This window comes from Delphinus delphis, chromosome X, assembly GCF_949987515.2.
Source record: "Delphinus delphis chromosome X, mDelDel1.2, whole genome shotgun sequence".
Classification (NCBI taxonomy): Eukaryota; Metazoa; Chordata; class Mammalia; order Artiodactyla; family Delphinidae; genus Delphinus; species Delphinus delphis.
The window spans coordinates 38,132,836-38,154,355 of NC_082704.1; the positions used below are offsets into that span (position 1 = coordinate 38,132,836).

The window sequence follows — 21,520 nt, forward strand, 5'->3', positions numbered from 1 at the left end:
ACACTCGTTTTTAGATTCTTTTCCCATATAGGCTATTACAGAGTACTGAGGAAACTATTCACATGAGTAACTTGAGTGCTTCATGTACTATGGAGTCTGTGAGAGCCTGGAACATTTAATGTAACTTCTTCCTTCATAGCATCTAATCTAACGAAGGGGAGTGAAGCTCAAGCTCTTGGGAGAAGAAAGTATTAAAGTATTTCATAGTCTTTGAATTTTCGAAGCAGCAGACTTTGAAGGTTATTTAGTCAAACTTAATGCTTTCTTAAAAATTAATTTCACTCAATAACAAATCTCCACCTTTAAAGAGTCAACTAGTACTACTAGGCTTATAATGACAAGAACAATCCCTGCCCCATCCTCTGCAAAAGCAAACCACATCCAACCCTTTCCTCTGTTTCTTCTGATATTTACCTCCCCCTATCTAAATTACACACTTACACTGTTATTTTAACATTTTTTTTCAATTTAAAATACTATCTGTTGACTTCCTATTATAAGATGAGAATTCAGCTTTCCTAAATTCCCCCTTCGTCCTACACATACACCGTATTTGGTTAAATCAGTTCAATGTTTACACTATTATGATGATATAACATTATTTATAGCTGAACTACTCAATGTTTTATGATTACCTTCCTTTTCTTGTACTACTTTTAAAAAAATTTTGGAGCTCATTAATTGGCTCATATTTTCATTTGCTTAGTTTTTTATGTGCCAAAATTAATTCACTCCCAAATTCTCTAAAGAATCGAAAAACCTCTGAATATGCATTCAAAGATATCAGTATGCTATCGATGCCATGTTCTTGGAGGAATCCCTCTTAGAGCTTTCTGTCTTCCTGCTTCAATGTATACTGGGTGAGAAACCTGGCTGCCAGTTTCTTGGACTTCAGTATGGAAAGGCGATTGAAGCTTTTACTGTTCAACATGTAGACTTCCTCTTATTTCCCCTGTTTTCAGAAAAAAGCATCTCCTCTGTCCTCAGTTGGGCCTGGTGTCTCTGAGTGCAGAGCCTGAGTGGTTAAGCCGTTCCAAAGAGTAAACTTTCAGTCTCCAACCAGAATAGGGGTGGGAGAAACAGCTGTCTGGGGGGACAGGATGGGAAGGGGACCTGGGGTGGGAGTTTAACTCCATGTTTTAAGACATTTCATCAGGCAGCCTATTTTCAGTCTCACCCAATGCCCTGCCTGAAGAACTATTTGATATTTCTAGTTTTTGAAACTTTCTGGGATTCTCTGGTAAAAATGTGATTGCTTCCTGCTTCCCAACCCCCCTCCTTTGCAGGCTTAGGTTTCACTTATTCAGGGTCTGTTGAATCAGTATAACACTTGTCCGTCTGCTTTCCAACCTCCAGCTTTTTTGTTTGTTTGTTTGCTATCTCATCTGCTGTCATCTCCTAGCCAATTGGCGTTGTTTTCTCATTTGGTAAGTTATGCCCTTTTTACTTCTTTAATATCATTTTAGGGGGATTAGAAGATGGAACGGAGGTACGTGCTTGCATTCAGTTCACCATGTAAAGATCATTCATTTAAAAATACTATTTAAGGGGACTTCCTTGGTGGCACAGTTGTTAGGAATCCGCCTGCATGGGTTTGATCTCTGGTCTGGGAAGATCCCACATGCTGTGGAGCAACTAATCTCATGTGCCACAAGTACTGAGCCTGCGCTCTAGAGCCCACGAGCCACAACTACTGAGCCTGTGTGCCACAACTACTGATGCCTGCGTGCCTAGAGCTTGTGCTCTGCAACAAGAGAAACCACTGCAATGAGAAGCCTACGGACCACAACGAAGAGCAGCCCCTGCTCGCCGCAACTAGAGAAAGCTTGCACACAGCAATGAAGACCCAATGCAGCCAAAAATAAATTAAAAATTAAAAAAATTAAAATACTATTTAAATACTACTTAAAATACTTTAAGATTTGGGAATATCCAGTAGGTCTAAGTCCACAATATTTCCAAATGACAGAACCAGGTCCAGAGAGAACCCAGAATTCCTAAATCTTGGTTCTGTGCACTTTCCACTTATCCTACTGACTCCCTCATATGTAAAGACTATCTTCTCCACTGTTTTGACATTCTAATAAGTGTTTAGAGCTTTCTATCAAGTATTCTGAGTACAAGGTTTAATGCATTTAGAGGTCTGTTTATTACAGGTTGACTAATTGCCCTACGAGTGGTTTCTTTTGCCAATTTTTAAACAGTACTCAACCCTAGGTATGCTTAGGAATACATAATTAAAACACCATAGTTGACATTCATAAAATTAGACTCAATAACTCCAGAATCTTAGTTTCTTATTACTAATTAGACTCGGCAATTTCAAAGAGATTATAACTCTTTGCTGGTGGTTGGGAAACTGTGGCTCTTTCAGGATGAAAAGAACAGCCTAAATATGAACAGGGCAAACTTCCATTGGTCAGTTTAAGAACTTTATGGCAATAGCTCCCCCTCCACCTGAATGTGTAAAGAGTAGTGTTAAAGTCAGTTGTCTCTTAGAGAACTGGAAAAATCCCCAACTGCCTCCTAAGCACATACTAACTATGGCTCTGATTACACATTGTAAGGATTTGGGGAGAAATCATTTGGGCTATGATATTAAAGCAATAACTGGGCAGAAAAGGGAATGGGGGAAGGTAAAAGGAGGGACTTATTTCACAGCAGTTATAAGAAGGTAGTGCAAGAGGGGAAATGGAAGAGGGGATTGGGAGTCAGAGACTGGCTGCCTTCCTTGCCTAAACAAAAGGTTTTAGGACAGTGCTCCCTAATCAGTGTTTTAAAGAACACTGATTTGCCAAGAATGGGTTTCAGGTTAGCCAACATATTGATCCCCTCAGTCCTTGGGGTGGTTGAGCAGAATCTGAGGCAGCCAGAGTCCCTGATGGTCTCTGATACCTGCCACACACATATTTTTGTTTTCTTTATGTGCTCTGGTGTGGAAAAAAAAGTTGGTAATTATTGTCTTTAAAAGATCAAGGCATAACTACAGGCAGAAGTTTACCTAGAACCCATTTATAGATATGTTGGGAAGCACAGGTACTGTTATCCCCATTAAGGCCACAAAAGACAGAGTAGTAGTGTTCTTTGCTGCTGCACAGACTTGGAGTTGAGGATGTCACTGATCTTGCAAAATAGCCACTTGTTTCATTAAATAGAGTTGGTCTCCCTTTATTAATAAAGGCTCTCTTTAAAGGACATTCCATGGCTTACTCCACATGTTTATTCTAATATTTCCATCACATCTTCTCTGGTATCTTTAAGCGTAACTTCATTATTCTTAGTTACAGCTCCTTTGTATCTTTTACTAAGCTAAATCTACCTTTTCTCTTGCTAATGTTTGCACAATTGGAGACATATGTAGAACTTTAGACCTCCCCCTAAGCCAAGTTATATGTATTTTATTCTTTTAATCATCTTTATAAATTACCCACTCTCATTCCTTAAGCCAAGGAAATTTTATTTCCTCATACTATTGAAATATGGCATATTTTCTCTGCTATGACACTGTAGTTTATAGACATCGGTCCTATATTATATTCCCTCTCTGTCTTTTTTAATCTGCTACTTTAGTTAAGTAAGACGTGGATTCAGAATGATAAATTTCAAAAGGCACATTCTTATAGGGACACAAAATGCAGACAGAAGGCAGAGGTGCAAAGAAGGGACTAGAAATTAATGCAAGATGTAGATATTAACCTTCTAGCACCAGGAGACAGGACACTGGAGGTTCAGCCACTAATCATGCACCTAGAAAAGATTCTATAACCACTGTACTCTTCTATGAAAGTAGTATGAGACACAAAACACCATGCATGCTTCCTCTGCCCCAATGCCCTGCAGTCTAAGAATTAAAGGTCAAGAGAGTGAGAATGACTAGACAGTAAAGTAGGAGAAAAATCAGGCCAGTATAATGTCAAGCAATCCAGGAGAAACAGTGGTTCAAGAAGACATGATTAACAGGATCAGATACAACCAAGATGTTGAGAAAGATGAAGACACAGTTACCAGTGGATTTTACATCATGGTGGTCATCCATGATTTTACCAAAAGCTGTTTTGGTTGGTTGGAATGGACAGGGGCCAGATTGCAGTGTATTGAATAGCAGAAGTGTGAGCATGATGCTGCGGGTGTGTCCTGGCCAGAGGAGCAGGTTTTGGGCAATTGGTGGGGGATCAAGTGCATTTTTAAGAGATGGAAAACCTTTGACTAATTTCTCTGTTTCATGGTCATGCTTTCCCACAGCTTACTTTAATAGTTTTTCACCATATTCTTAACAATGATTATGAAAGCATAATACTTTTGCAGAATTTGCCTCAAGGGGAAAGTCTGTTCCCCTTGCTCTACTCTCAGCTGTGTTCAAAAGCCAATTAGAGATGTGGAAATGGAGTCAATGATTGTGAAAAACTCTTTCAAGTTCTTCCATGAAAGGGAGTAGAGAAACATGGCCGTAGATAAGAGAGATTTGCTAGTTTAGGAGTTGCATTTGCTTATTTCTTTAAAATAGGAAAGAGTAGAGCATGTTTGAATGCCATTAGAAATGTTTCAGTCAAAAAAGAGAGATTAAGGTGATGGGATCCAGAGCACAAATGGCAGGGCTGGCCTTTGACAGGGGCTTGAACTCTTCAGCCATTGTAATATGAGGGGAAACAGAGCATGGATATGGATTCAGGAATAAATAACACTTAGAGGGCCACTAGGAAGATTTCAGTGAGATAATAAATGTGACTCTCCTGGCCTCCTGATTGGCACATGGAAGGTGCTTGATGTATACTACTTCCCCTGCCCGCTGCTCACCCTGCCATCTCATACTCTCATGTACCCAGATCACACTCCCTAGTCTGGAATTGCTGACCCCCTGTAACTATCCAAACTGTCCTCTCTCCCTTCACTGACAAGAATCCTTCATTCTGTCAAGGCCCGTTCCCCCCTGATTAGCCCCACACACCGTGCTCAGTGCTCCCTCACAAGTCACTATCACACTACACCTCAATTTCCCTGTAGCCTTTTTCAAGTAACATCATCATCTTCCCTACAATTTCTCTATCTTTCCTTCCAATCCAACTATCAATTTTGACATTAAAGTAATGAGCGTCATCCCACAAACTCTTACTCAGCCTTTTTTGGTTATTATACACTTGTGTATTTCCTATTCCTCTTGCAGATTTTCTCTACTCCTTTCGTCTTCTAGGAAATTAGCAAGCAGTATACATCAGCAAAGTTGTACATATTAGTATCCACAAAAGAATGACTCCATCTTCTATATTACTGTGCTTCCCACAAGCACATACAAAGTTAACTTGTGAGTTAAAGAGTTCCTCCATTATCCCTGACAGGACTCTATGATGAAGATAAAATGTAGTAATTCTGTTTTATTTTTTTTTCAGCTTTACTGAGATATAATTGATACACAACATTTTATAAGTTTAAGGTGTACAATGTGCTGATTTTATACACATATATACTGTGAAATGGTTACCACAATGAGGTTAGTTAACACATCTTTAACCTCACATACTTACCATTTGTTGTTGTTGTTGTTGTTATGGTGAGAACACTAAAACTCTACTTTCATAGCAACTTTCAAGTATACAACACAGTACTGTTAACTGGAGTCACCATGATGTACCTTAGATTCCTAGAACTCATTCCTCTTATATCTGAAAGTTTTACCCAACAGCTCCCCATTTTCCCCACCCCTTAGCCCCTGGCAACCACCATTCGACTCTCTGTTTCTATGAGTATAATGTTTTTAGATTCCATATATAAGACAAATACTATATTATCATATGATAATATAGTATTTGTCTTTCTATGTCTGACTTATTACACTTAGCATAATGCCCTCAAGGTTCATCTATGTGTCACAAACGGCAGGACTTCCTTATTATTTATGTCTAATATTCCAGTAAATATACACAATATATATTATATATAATATATATAATAGATAATACTCCATTTTATATACACACACACACACACACACACACATTTCCTTTATCCATTCATCCATTGCTGGACACCTAGGTTGTTCCCATATCTTAGCTATTACAAATAATGCTTTAAAGAACATAGGAGTGAAGATATCTCTTCAAGATAGTGATTTTGTTTTCTTTAGATATATAGCCAGAAGTGAGATTGCTGGATCATATAGTTATATTTAAAATTTTTGTAGAAACCTCCATACTGTTTTCCATAGTGGCTGTACCATTTTGCATTCCTACCAATTGTACACAAGCGTTACCTTTCTCCACACCCTTGCCGACTTATCTCTTGTATATTTGATGATAGCCATTATGACAGGTGTGAGATGACATCTCATGTGGTTCTGATTTTCTGTTCCCTGATGATTAGTGATGTTGATCATCTCTTCATGTACATGTTAGCCATTGAAAATGTAGTAACTGAATAAAAGGTCTCATTTAGACATGGATCTTCATTTTTTTTTTTTTTTTTTTTTTGCGGTACGTGGGCCTCTCACTGCTGTGGCCTCTCCTGTTGCGGAGCACAGCCTCCGGACGCGCAGGCTCAGTGGCCATGGCTCACTGGTCCAGCCGCTCCGCAGCACGTGGGATCTTCCCAGACCGGGTCACGAACCCGTGTCCCCTGCATCAGCAGGCGGACTCTCAACCACTGCACCACCAGGGAAGCCCGGATCTTCATTTTTCTCCCTTTATATTGTATATTATTATCACGCTCATCTTCAATAGCTCCAAAAGCACAATCATGACCAATTTTTGTGAATAAGAGTTGAGAGTTCAAGTTCATACCATAAACGTGTTATTGTCTGTCACATTAATGAGGTCTCAGGAATCCTTCAACATATGAGTTCTTGACACCAACCAACTCTTCAGGTGGGCTATGATGTCAAGGTATGTGCTAGACAGAAAGGCAATTCTTCCCAATAAACCTTATATATTTTAAAAAATGTATTTGGTTTTCCAAAGAAAAATGTTTCTGGCATTTTTCTTTTAATTTAGTAAATGGCCCAACTAAATGTCTCTCTGATGTCATTTTACAAGTGTGGTATTTATTTGGCTTGTGTGTGTGTGTGTGTGTGTATGTTGTAGGTAGTAGTTGTTGGTTTTGGAAATTCCAAAATATCTTGGATTAGAAATGGGATTGTTCCATAAGAAAGAGAAGCCAGGACTAGGTTGAATAACATCTTTTCTACGTTTCTAACTAGCTGTGTGATCTTGGCTAATTAGCTTAAACTTTCTGTGCTCTCATTTCTTACAATCTTAGTGAGGGGATTTGGTTTGGATCCATGGTTGTCTGTGCTCCAAGGTGTTTCAGGAACCCATATTGTAGGCTGCTGGGATTAAAGAGGGCATTGAGCTAACCAGAGGTTTAGAAATAAGAAGCCCTAAGTTAAGGTAAAGTGCCTTTCTCATAGACATTGGTCAAATTCCTTTTAGTTATTTTTGGTTTTGCCTCATCACCAAAAGAATGAAAATTATGTTTCATGAACTTTCATGGGACCATGGTTAGTGGAGGGAGCCATATAAGCTACATGAGGCACTGGATTTAGAAATGAGGGACCCATACACAGAAAGGGAAACTTCATTACTATATTAAAGCATCATAGCAATACTTTGTAATACCCGTTCAGTGGAACAGAGTAGATAGTTAATGTTGGATTGAAGAGAACAGAGAAGAAATGCTCAGTAAACGTAAGTAAGAGTATAAGATGGAAAAAGATTGAATTTAATTTCCTCATGGAATAAAAAGGACAATTTGTTTTTGGTATAATCTATGTATAAAGATGCATTAAACACAAATGTAGTTATGTGAATTTTTTCTCCCTTTAATGAGTAGACCTTTTATATTACTTTTCTGGGAATAAATGAAAATATAAAAACACATTGGATTCTTTTGTTTTAATGAACATTAGATCCATAAGATATAAATAAGGAGTTGGTAAAAAGTGAGTTCAACAGTCATATAAATCTGTTTAAAGCCAGATTAAATTTGTTTTTCTCTCTGTGATACCTTTTAGAGCCATTACTTTATAGATGTGAATTGAGAATCTGCTCTTGGTAGATTCTGGTTTAGTGTTTCCCAAATTTGTTTTAACATGATTCCCTTTCTGAAGAGGATTAGGTGTGTCAGAGAACATGCTAGGGAATGCAGTGCTTAATAGGGATCTTATCATCAATTAATGGTAATATTATAATCATTAATTTGAAAATTCAAATAAAAAACAGCTAGCAATATATATCTAGTGCTTCAGCAAAGACATAGAGTGATAAATAGACTTCATAAATCTAAAATACAAAATGGAGCACTCAAAATATAAAGGTACTACAAACAGATCTTGAACAACTTTATTTAAAGACAGCAAATCTGACCAAGTACAATAATGAAAATTATATAAAAGATAAATATATAAGTATTCATAAATTTACCATGTCCCCAGGGTGTGTGTTTATGCTCATACTCCCTCACATATTTAATGTCCTTAGTTCTCTAGCCTTCCAGACTAACTTTTTCTTTTAATATCAAATGAAAAATATTCAAGTCCCTATTCTTATACAATTGCAGGAAGTCCAACACTCTTCTCAATATTCTCTTGTTTTTCCTAGTTGTTGCTAATACCTTTAATTCTGAATTCCAGCTTCTAGTTCAGTTCTTGATCTACTTCAGCCATCTTGGCACTATTATTACTGATATTTGTTCTCTCTCTTCACTGACTCACTCCACATGTAGATACTGAGTTGGTCAGAAGGTTTATTTGTTTTTTTCCCTTAAAATGGCTCCAGTAGCACTTAGTTGTCTTAAATTTCATTCGAAACAATTCTGTTAGATTGTATTGTGACAACTGTCATATCAGCATGCATTAAAAAAACTTATTAAAATTGGTGAATTTTTGTGTAGCCATTTTAATATTGAAGATGGAAGAAAAAAAGCAACATTTTAGGCATATTATGCGTTATTATTCCAAGAAAGGTAAAAATGCAACTGAAACGCAAAAAAAGATTTGTGCAGTGTATGGAGAAGTGCTGCAACTGATTGAACATGTCAAAAGTGGTTTGCAAAGTTTCCTGCTGGAGATTTCTCGCTCTATGATGCTCCATGGTTGGGTAGACCAATTGAAGTTTACAGTGATCAAATCAAGACATTAACTGAGAACAATCAACATTATAACACACGCAAGATAGCCGACATACTCAAAATATCCAAATCAAGCACTGAAAATCATTTGCACCAGCTTGGTTATGTTAGTCACTTTGATGTTTGGGTTCCACATAATTTAAGCACAAAAAACCTTCTTGACCATATTTCTGCATGTGATTCCCTACTTAAATGTAACAAAAACATTCTGTTTTTAAAACAAATTGTGACAGGTAATGAAAACTGGATACTGTACAATAACATGGAACAGAAGAGTTCATGGGGAAGTTAAATGAACTACCAGCAACCACGCCAAAGGCTGGTCTTCAACCAAAGAAGGTGATGTTGTATATATGGTAGGATTGGAAGGGAGTTCTGTATTATTAGCTCCTTGCAGAAAAAACAAACGATTAATTCCAACAAGTATTGCTCCAAATTAGACCAAGTGAAAGCAGCACTCAGTGAAAAGCATCCAGAATTAGTCAAGAAAAAGCACATAATCTTCTACTGCAAGACCTCATGTTTCTTTAATGAACAGGTAAAATCTGTTCAGCTTGGCTGGGAAGTTCTGATTCCTCTGCCGTATTAACCAGACACTGCACCTTCAGATTGCCACTTATTTTGGTCTTTACAAAGCTCTCTTAATGGAAAAAATTCAATTCCCTGGAAGACTGTAAAAGGCAACGGGAACAGTTCTTTACTCAAAAAGATAAAAAATTGTGGGAAGATGGAATTATGAAGTTGCCTGAAAAATGGCAGAGGGTAGCAGAACAAAACGTTGAATATGTTGCTCAATAAAGTTCCTGGTGAAAATGAAAAATGTGTCTTTCATGTTTATTTAAAATCAGAATGAACTTTTTGGCCAACCCAATGAAACCCACTCTGCATGACCCCTCAAGGTACCACTAACACAGTGCTTTTGCATGCAATGGACTTTCTATTAAGCTGGCCTAGCAGAGGGAGATTACTGGACAGAGCAGGTATCAACTTGTAAAAATTGACATAAGTTCCTGCCATAGTGATGTTTTGTTATTGACAATCTGCCATGATTCTGGAGCCCATTCTCCCATTAACTCTTTTCCACAGATTCCTGATTCCTACTCTTGTCTCTGGCTGCTTGAGAGAAAATTCAAAATGCTTATAGAGGAGATCAATTTAGCTCCTATTTATTTCAACCTCTACTTTCAGCTCAAAGTCTTACCTTCATAACTGAAAGCCTCATTAATATGTTTCCCCAAACAAATCAGCTGTCTTTGTTCTTCTTCCCACCTTGACTACAGAAACAGCTGCAGCTATTCATTTATTTATTTGGCTGTGCTAGGTCTTAGTTGTAGCATGCAGGACCTTTGTTGCAGCATGTGGGATCTTTTAATTGCAGCATGTGGGCTGTTAGTTGCAGCATGGAGGATCTAGTTCCCTGACCAGGGATCGAACCTGGGCCCCCTGCCTTGGGAGCATGGAATCCAAACCACTGGATCACCAGGGAAGTCCCAGCTGCAGTTATTTAAACAACACTTTTTTTTTCATAAAACACCTTTAGCCAAATATGAAAGAATTTTGTGGCTAATAATGGATTCCTGAGAAGGTGAAAAGGGAGGGACTATAAGAAATATGGGCAACCATTTGTGAATGACTTTGCCTTGTAAAATAACTTATGAACACCCTTACACAATTTGTTTTTATTATTTTCTTTTGAAGTAACATAACCTAATAAGTTCCATGCTGTGATCAAGGTGATTCTTTTGTGCTTTAAGAAATAAAATCTAGATTGGTTCAAGATGGTGGAGTAGAAGGACGTGCTCCCACTCCCTCTTGCGAGAGCAGCAGAATCACAACTAACTGCTGAAGAATCATCGATAGAAAGACACTGGAACTCACCAAAAAAGATACCCCACATCCAAAGACAAAGGAGAAGCCAGAGTGAGACCGGATGAGGGGTGCAATCACAATAAAATCAAATCCCATGACTGCTGGGTGGGTGACTTGCAAACTGGAGAACACTTATATCACAGAAGTCAACCCACTGGAGTGAAGGTTCTGAGCCTCAAGTCAGGCTTCCCAACCAGGGGGTCCGGCAACAGGAGGAGGGATTCCTAGAGATTCAGACTTTGAAGCCTAGCAGGATTTGATTGCAGGACCTCAACAGGACTGGGGGAAACAGACACTCCACTCTTGGAGGGCACACACAAAGTAATGTGCTCATCAGGACCCAGGGGAAGGAGCAGTGATGCCACAGGAGACGGAACCAGACCTACCTGCTAGTGTTGGAGGGTCCACTGCAGAGGTAGGGGGTGGCTGTGTCTCACCATGAGGACAAGGACACTGGCAGCAGAAGTTCTGGGAAGTACTCCTTGGCATGAGCCCACCAAGGGTCTGCCATGAGCCCCACCAAACAGCCCAGGTAGGCTCCAGTGTTGGAACACAACAGGCCTCACCTCAGGGAGGGAACCAAGAGCCACCCATCAGCAGACAAGCAGATTAAAGTTTTATTGAGCTCTTCCCACCAGAGCAAGAGCTAGCTCTACCAATCACCAGTCCCTCCCATCAGGAAACTTGCACAAGCCTCTTAGATAGCCTCATCCACCAGAGGGCAGAGAGCAGAAACAAGAAGAAATAAAATCCTGCAGCCTGTGGAACTACAACCACATTCACAGAAAGAGAGACAAGATGAAAAGGCAGTGCACTATGTACCAGATGAAGGAACAAGACAAAACCCCAGAAAAACAACTAAATGAAGTGGAGATAGGCAATGTTCCAGAGAAAAGAATTCAGAATAATGATAGTGAAGATGATCCAGGACCTTGGAGAAAGAATGGAGGCAAATAGCGAGAAGATGCAAGGAATGTTCAACAAAGCCCTAGAAGAATTAAAGAACAAAAAAACAGAGATGAATAATACAATAACTTAAATGAAAAATACATGAGAAGGAATCAATAGCAGAATAACTGAGGCGGAAGAATGGATAAGTGACCTGGAAGACAGAATGGTGGAATTCACTGCTGTGGAACAGAATAAAGAAAAAAGAATGAAAAGAAATGAAGACAGCCTAAGAGACCTCTGGAACAACATAAAACATAACAACATTCGCATGATAGGGGTCCCAGAAGGAGAAGAGAGAGAGAAAGGACCCAAGAAAATATTTGAAGAGATTATAGTTGAAAACTTCCTTAATATGGGAAAGGAAATAGTCAATCAAGTCCAGGAAGTGCAGAGACCCATACGGGATACATCCAAGGACATATTAATCAAACCATCAAAAATTAAATACAAAGAAAAAAATATTAAAAGCAGCAAGAGAAAAAGCAACAAATAACATACAATGGAATCCCCATAAAGTTAACAATTGATCTTTCAGCAGAAACTCTGCAAGCCAGAAGGGAGTGGCAGGACATATTTAAAGTGATGAAAGGGAAAAACCTAAAACCAGGATTACTGTACCAGGCAAGGATCTCATTCAGATCCAATGGAGAAATTAAAACCTTTACCGACAAGCAAAAAAGCTAAGAGAAGTCAGCACCACCCAAACAGCTTTACAACAAATGCTAAAGGAACTTCACGAGGTAGGAAATACAAGAGAAAGAAAAGACCTAAAATGACAAACCCAAAACACTTAAGAAAATAGTAATAGGAATATACATATCGATAATTGTCTTAAACGCAAATGGATTAAATGCTCCAACAAAAGACACAGACTGGCTGAATGGATACAAAAAAAAGACCCGTATATATGTTGTATACAAGAGATGCACTTCAGACCTAGGGACACATACAGACTGAAAATGAGGGGATGAAAAAAGATATTCCATGCAAATGGAAATCAAAAGAAAGCTGGAGTAGCAGTGCTCATATCAGATAAAATAGATCTTAAAATAAAGAATGTTACAAGAGACAAGGAAGGACACTACATAATCATCAAGGGATCAATCCAAGAAGAATATATAACAATTATAAATATATATGCACCCAACATAGGAGCACCTCAATACATAAGGCAACTGCTAACAGCTGTAAAAGCGGAAGTGGAGTGTAACACAAAAACAGTGGGGGATTTTAACAGCTCACTTACACCAATGGACAGATCACCCAAACAGAAAATTAAGAAGGAAACACAAGCTTTAAATGATACAATAGAGCAGATAGATTTAATTGATAATTATAGGACATTCCATCCAAAAAGAGCAGATTACACTTTCTTCTCAATGTGCACAGAACATTCTCCAGGATACATCACATCTTGGGTCACAAATCAAGCCTCATTAAATTTAAGCTAATTGAAATCATATCAAGCATCTATTCTGACCACAATGCTATGAGATGAGAAATCAAGTACAGAGAAAAAAATGTAAAAAACACAAACACATGGAGGCTAAACAATACGTTACTAAATAACCAAGAGATCACTGAAGAAATCAAAGAGGATATCCAAAAATACCTAGAGACGAATGATAATGAAAACACGATGATCCAAAACCTATGGAATGCAGCAAAAGTAGTTCTAAGAGGGAAGTATAGAGCAATACAATCCTACCTAAAGAAACAACAAACATCTCAAATAAACAATCTAACTTTACACCTAAAGAAAGTCGAAAAAGAAGAACACACAAAATCCAAAGTTAGTAGAAGGAAAGAAACCAAAAAGACCAGAGCAGAAATAACTGAAATAGAAAGAAAGAAAAGAATAGAAAATATCAATAAAGCTAAAAGCTGGTTCCTTGAGAAGATAAACAAAATTGATAAACCATTAGGCAGACTCATGAAGAAAAAGAGGGAAAGGAATCAGATCAATAAAATTAGAAATGAAAAAGGAGAGGTTACAACAGGCCCTGCAGTAATACAAAGCATCCTAAGAGACTACTACAAGCAACTCTATGGCAATAAAATGGGCAACCTGGAAGAAATGGACAAATTCTTAGAAAGGTATAACCTTCCAAGACTGAACCAGGAAGAAATAGAAAATATGAACAGACCGATCACAAGTAATGAAACTGAAACTGTGATTTAAAATCTTCAAAGCAACAAAAGTAAAGGACCAGATGGCTTTACAGGTGAATTCTAACAAACATTTAGAGAAGAGTTAACTCCCATGCTTCTCAAACTCTTCCAAAAAATTCCAGAGGAAGGAACACTCCCAAATTCATTCTCATTCTGTGAGGCCACCATCACCCTGATACCAAACCAGACAAAGATACTACAAAAAAAGGAAATTAGAGACCAATAACACTGATGAATACAGATGCAAAAATCCTCAAAAGAAATACTAGCAAACAGATTCCAACAAAACATTAAAAGGATCATACACCTTGATCAAGTGGGATTTATCCCAGGGATGCAAGGATTCTTCAATATACACAAATCAATCAATGTGATACACCATATTAACAAATTGAAGAATAAAAACCATATGATCATCTCAATAGATGCAGAAAAAGCTTCTGACAAAATTCACCACACATTTATGATAAAAACTCTCCAGAAAGTGGGCATAGAGTGAACCTACCTCAACATAATAAATGCCATATATGACAAACCCACAGCAAACATCCTTCTCAATGGTGAAAAAGTGAAAGCATTTCCTCTAAGATCAGGAGCAAGACAAGGATATTGATTCTCACCACTACTATTCAACATAGTTTTGGAAGTCCTAGCCACAGCAATCAGAGAAGAAAAAGAAATAAAAGCAATACAAATTGGAAAAGAAGAAGTAAAGCTGTCACTGTTTGCAGATGACATGATACTATACATAGAGAATCCTAAAGATGCTACCAGAAAAGTACTAGAGCTAATCAATGAATTTGGTAACGTTGCAGGATACAAAATTAATGCCCATAAATCTCTTGCATTCCTATACACTAATGATGAACAATCTGAAAGAGAAATTAAAGAAACACTCCCATTTACCAATGCAACAAAAAGAATAAGATACCTAGGAATAAACCTACCTACGGAGACAAAAGACCTGTATGCAGAAAACTATAAGCCACTGATGAAAGAAATTAAAGATGATAGAAACAGATGGAGAGATATACCATGTTCTTGGATTGGTAGAATCAGTATTGTGAAAATGACTATACTACCCAAAGCAATCTACAGATTCAATGCAATCCCTATCAAATTACCAATGGCATTTTTAACAGAACTAGAACAAAAAAATCTTAAAATTTGTATGGAGACACAAAAGACTCCGAATAGCCAAAGTGGTCTTAAGAGAAAAAAACGGAGCTGGAGGAATCAGACACCCTGACTTCAGGCTATACTACAAAGCTACAGTAATCAAGACAATATGGTACTGGCACAAAAACAGAAATATAGATCAATGGAACAGGATAGAAAGCCCAGAGATATACCCACGCACCTACGGTCAACTAATCTATGATAAAGGAGGCAAGGATATACAATGGAAATAAGACAGTCTCTTCAATAAGTTGTGCTGGGAAAACTGGACAGCTACATGTAAAGAATGAAAGTAGAACACTCCCTAACACCATACACAAAAATAAACTCAAAATGGATTAAAGACTTAAATGTAAGACTGGACACTATAAAACTCTTAGAGGAAAACATAGGAAAAACACTCTTTGACATAAATCACACCAAGTTCTTTTTTGATCCACCTTCTAGAGTAATGGAAATAAACACAAAAATAAACAAATGGGACCTAATGAAACTTAAAATCTTTTTCACAGCAAAGGAAACTACAAACAAGATGAAAAGACAACCCTCAGAATGGGAGAAAATATTGCAAACAAATCAACGGACAAAGGATTAATCTCCAAAATATATAAATAGCTCATGCAGCTCAATATTAATAAAACAAACAACTCAATCCAAAAATGGGCAGAAGAGCTAAATAGACATTTCTGCAAAGAAGACATACAGATGGCCAAGAAGAACATGAAAAGCTGCTCAGCATCACTAATTATTAGAGAAATGCAAATCAAAACTACAATGAGGTATCACCTCACATCAGTTAGAATGGGCATCATCAGAAAATCCACAAACAACAAATGCTGGAGAGGGTGTGGAGAAAAGGGAATCCTCTTGCATTGTTGGTGGGAATGTAAATTGATACAGCCACTATGGAGAACAGTGTGGAAGTTCCTTAAAAAACTAAAAATAGAATTACCCTATGACCCAGTAATCCCACTATTTGGCATATACCCAGAGAAAACCATAATTCAAAAAGACATATGCACCCCAATGTTTACTGCAGCACTATTTACAATAGCCAGGACATGGAAGCAACCTAAGTGCCCATCGACAGACAAATGGATAAAGAAGATGTGGTACGTATATACAATGGAATATTACTTAGCCATAAAAACGAACGAAATTGGGTGATGACCCATGTCTTTTTAGAGACGTGGGTGGATCTAGAGACTGTCATACAGAGTGAAGTAAGTCAGAAAGAGAAAAATAAATATCATATGGTAATGCATATATGTGGAACCTAGAAAAATGGTACAGATGAACCGGTTTGCAGGGCAGAAATTGAGACACAGATGTAGAGAACAAACGTATGGACACCAAGGGGTGAAAGTGGCGGGGGGTGGGGGGCAGTGGTGGTGGTGGTGTGATGAACTGGGAGATTGGGTTTGACATATATACACTAATATGTATAAAATGGATAACTAATGAGAATCTGCTGTCTATAAAATAAAATAAAATTCAAAAAACAAAAAAGAAAAGAAATCCTATGCAGCCAAAAATAAATTATTAATTTACAAAAAAGAAATAAAATCTAATTTATAGCCACTGTACCCAAAAAGAGGAAAAGGGCATAGGGAATAGTGCACTATTGTTGAGCTAATAGAAAAAAAAAAAGGAACCATTTTCAACATTAATTCCATGGGCTTTTAAGACTAATTTGTCATTTAAGGGCAGGCCAGAAATATGCTGAAGTCAAAGATAAAGTCTGGTCAGCCTACTGGTTAAGGAAAGTATAACAGCCCAGCTACTTGAGGGCAGAGGAAATAATTTCCACTTGAAATTTTTTTTTAAAGTGGTCCTAATGACAAGACTGAGTAACAATTAGAGTTATACGTTTTCAAATAAAATCATAATAAAGGATTTACTTGTCTTATGTAAGTGAGTTTTACTTCCTCCTTGGATAATAGTCAAGGAAAACTAGAAAAATATGTTTTGAGACTCCTTCTCTCTTTTCTTCCTGGATCCTACTTAAAGATAAGAAGATTAAGAGTGTGTGAAACTGATAACAGTTCTAAGCAGGAAGAAAACAAGATCCCTTAAAATAATTTTTCTTTAATTTATTTATTTTTGGCTGTGTTGGGTCTTGGTTGCTGTGCGGGGGCTTTCTCTAGTTGTGGCGAGCGGGGGCTACTCTTTGTTGCAGTGCGTTGGCTTCTCATTGCGGTGGTTTTACCTGTTGAGGAGCACAGGCTCTAGGCATGTGGGCGTCAGTAGTTGTGGCACGTGGGCTCTAGAGTGCAGGCTCAGTAGTTGTGGCTCACGGGCTTAGTTGCTCCACGGCATGTGGGATCTTCCCAGACCAGGGCTCGAACCTGTGTCCCCTGAATTGGCAGGCAGATTCTTAACCACTGCGCCACCAGGGAAGCCCCTTAAAAGAGTTTTTGTCTATAATCCCCCTACAATACACGGTGGAAAACATTGCAAGTTCATTTTCAAATGTCACCACAGAGAAGAAATGGTTAAGGAAAAGCCTGACGTGATAGCAATAGGCATAGAAAACACTTTTCCATCCAAACAAACAAACAAAAAAAGGCATCATCCCTGCTACCAAAGAAAAGCAAAGAAAAAGTGTGAAAAACAACATAGCAACTCTACTCACAAATCAGCAGAAGTTGGAAAGAAGTTAGACAGATAACAACTAATAAGAATCCCTTGCCAAGTTTATAACTACTTCATCTCTGTCAACATCAATATGCTGTCTTCTCTTACTGAACACCACCCGACACACCTCCCAGAAGCTGTTACAAGGAAATTGAAGAGAGAGTTGTAAAAGCTTGCAGTTAATGGTAAAGATGCCTCTTTTTGCTTTTGTTTGTAGAATTACATACCTTCTGCTCAACCAGTGAATCTTTCAGAAAACATCACTTTCCCCAAACAACAAGAAAACCAGTAACACCTAATTTTCCCAGTCTTTGTTATCAACATTCACTCCTTACCTGTTTCCAAACCTCTAAGTACCTCTAGGCAATAATTTGATTCTTACATCATTTTTTGTTATTTAATCATGTCCTATTCCACACACAGAATTTTGTGCTATTATTTCTGTTCACATCATGGTCATACACTACTATCTTCTCTTGTGCTACTTGAAACATTGTAAAAGCACAAGTTTATATATGTCTGTACTTGATAGTGTCCATAACTAAACCCAGAGGGTGGACTTCTGAAAAAGAGAGTGTAACATACATATCATGTAAAGATAAGCCTGGAAGATGAAGGGACTATTTCTAGTTCTAGATTAAAAGCAGAATTTGATTCAAAGTCTCCCTATATTGTCCATTGCCAAGATGCTTCAAGGCAAAATTATATGATAGGTAGAAAGGTATTTGACTTGGAAAAGTGCTAAATGAGAATTTGAATTTGACACAAGGGACTATTCTCATTAAGCTGTTAGATGCAGGGTATTCAATAAAACAAGGCAAATACTCTCCTTTTGGTGTTAAAATACTCTTTCTGTTCTTTGATCTTATTTTAAAGAAGTATAATAATTGCCAAATATATAAAGAGGTCCATTGCACAGTTTTAGTTAGTCATGAGCTATATACAGCTCTTCAAGTATGTTCTCTATCCTCAGCATGAAGTCAATGTCCTTGAAAATATTTCAGAAAATGAAGATAATTGAAATGGGAAAAATCACTTTTAGGCAGGGTTGTAACTAGTAAATTAATTTAAATAATGCCACTCTTGAAATAAACAAGCACTTACAACTACTACCTGCCCTAGTAAAATAAAAACATAATATACTGATGCTGCCAAGAGGATTTCTTACTCAATGTCTGCTCTAGTTTTTTTTATTCTTCTTATCATTTTATTGACTATCTGAAGTAATGAAACCTGGAATTAGAAGAAAATTTTCTCTGCCTAAGGGTCTGTGCTTAATATTGTCTTCCAAACTTATTGGATGTTCTTTGGAATCCTAATTTAACAAAAATTAATGGAGTAAAACTATTTGGGAGCCCATCCCTAGAACTGCTGGTACATTCTTCATCAAATATTTATTGAGATGCTATTTTGTGTTGGACACTATTCTAAGTACTGGGGATTCAGCAGTGAATAAGCAAACGAAGTCCCTGTCATTATGAAAGTTAGATTCTAGCAGAGGAGAGAGACAATACACAGAATAAGAATTAATTATATAATATAATTTCAGGGAGTGGTAATTGCTATAGAGCGAAATAAAGCAAGCAAAGCAAGTAAGTTAAAGCACTGGAGCATGAATGTACAATTTTAGATAGGGTGGTCAGGGAAGACATCTGATTAGACATTTGACCAGAATAAAGAATGTGAGAGAAGATTCAAAAGTTTCAGAAACCTGAAATGACATTCTTTTTTTTCACCCAAAATTTATTGAACATTTATCATGTATCAGGCCATACCTAGGGACAAGTGATTAAAAAAAAAACTACTAAAATCTGGGTTCCTACCTTCCAAGGGCTTACAGTCAAGTGGAGCAAGAGAGACACAAAACTCAAGGACTCTGATTGTTATACTGTGATTAGCTCTATAAAGGAGGGCAGTGTCAGCTTAACAAAATTATAAAATAAGAAAGGTTGCCTTAGGTTACTCACATTCTATCTCCTTTTCATGTTCATTTCCCTCTAACTTAGTGCCCTATGTTTTTTTTTTATTTTCATGTATATATAACTCAACTTGCAGATGGTGTCAAGAGGTACCAAGATTCAGTGGCCTTAGCATCCACTGATCTTAAAACTGTAGAAAACCACCTGAAGGCATTTCAGATTTTGGACCTTTTCTGAGTCCTTCTCCACAGGGGAAAAATCTACTAGCCCACTAACCATCTCCTCCAAGGAATGAGACTATGTGGTGCTGCCCTCTCAGAGCAGCTATTTGACATTCAAATATAGACTTACATAGACCTCAAAGTAGTCACTGAAATGGGAGAGGTTTCTGTTTGTGAGGAGGCTGACCACTGAAACTTTCAGCACCTCTCACATCCTCTTTAACAAGCAGTCTCTTATGCCATCTACCCATGGGTGTTAGCCCCCATTAATGATCACAGAGATGAAAGCCAGGCGAGCCTGAGATATCCATAAAAAGACTTTTCTTATTTCCCTAGTAACTTGGAGTGTGGAGGTGGACATCACTTAAGTTTTAAATGTATTCTGCTTCTTGATTGAGTCATTCATTAAGATAGAGAGGGGAAAGATGTATCCATAAGTCATTTAGCACATGTCACTGGGAAATCTTTAGAAAAGGGGCACTTAGAAAGTAAAATAGTAGTATCTTCAGAAATTAAAGATTATAATCTGGTTCATCTTGATTTTCTCTTGTATCAGAGTAAGACTAAGTAAACTGTTTGGAACCAGTCACATTTCTTAAATCCCCTCATTCCCCCACATGCTGGCTGCCTATCTTTACAAGAGTTTCAGCAACCTTGGACTATACATATTTCAAATCTATAAAATGTATATATATATATATATATATATGTGTGTGTGTGTGTGTGTGTGTGTGTGTGTGTGTGTGTGTGTGTGTGTGTGTGTGTATATATATATATATATATAGTATTCTGCATCTAAATATGTTATTTAGATTTCTTAAAAGTTCCTCAAGAGAAAAGAGAACATAAATCTCATAAAGGATAAGAATAACATATAAAGTGTTCAGAAATGTGCATTAGGGAGGCCTCCATTCACTGGTCACTTTCTAGAATTGAATGACTGCTATCAATGCTCATGTCTTAACTGTACTGACTAGCCAACGGCAAGGGCCATGCATGTTTTAATTGCCATAATGTATCTCCATCCCCACCCTCTGTCTGTCATATGGTAGGTATACACTCAAATATTATTTACTACTTGAATAAATGGGGGAAAAGGAAGGAATCAAGGGAAGAAGGAGGCTCAGGTTAACTTACCACAGGCAAATGCCCACATACTGCCTTGGGAAGTCCAGTCTAGTCATGAACAAAATCATCTAAAGAACAAGTAAATTTAACAGAATGAGAGCAGTTGTGGTAAATGAAAACAGATGAACTCTACCTTAAATATTTGAGCCTCCTGAAACAATCTTCTGAGAATCCTCCTGTTCACTAAATAAGTACCAGTGGCAGAGATGCCCTCAGCCCTGGCTGGTGTTTTGGGAAACCCTGTACTGCTGACGGACTGAGCAACAACCCAGAAAGGCGGACAGAGGAGAGGTCCTCAGTTCCTTAGATATCTCATTTGTTTACAAGCTC

General features: G+C 37.7%; 1 protein-coding gene across 1 annotated transcript in view; it reads right to left on the minus strand.

Moving 5' to 3' along the window:
* IL1RAPL2 (interleukin 1 receptor accessory protein like 2) overlaps nucleotides 1–21,257 on the minus strand; it is a 689,119-nt gene extending 667,862 nt beyond the window's left edge. The window contains exon 1 of the mRNA XM_060002166.1: nucleotides 21,200–21,257. Within this exon, the coding sequence (XP_059858149.1) occupies nucleotides 21,200–21,218 (19 nt within the window). The 5' untranslated portion in view covers nucleotides 21,219–21,257. The remainder of the gene's footprint in view (nucleotides 1–21,199) is intronic.
* Between the last annotated feature and the right edge of the window lie 263 nt (nucleotides 21,258–21,520).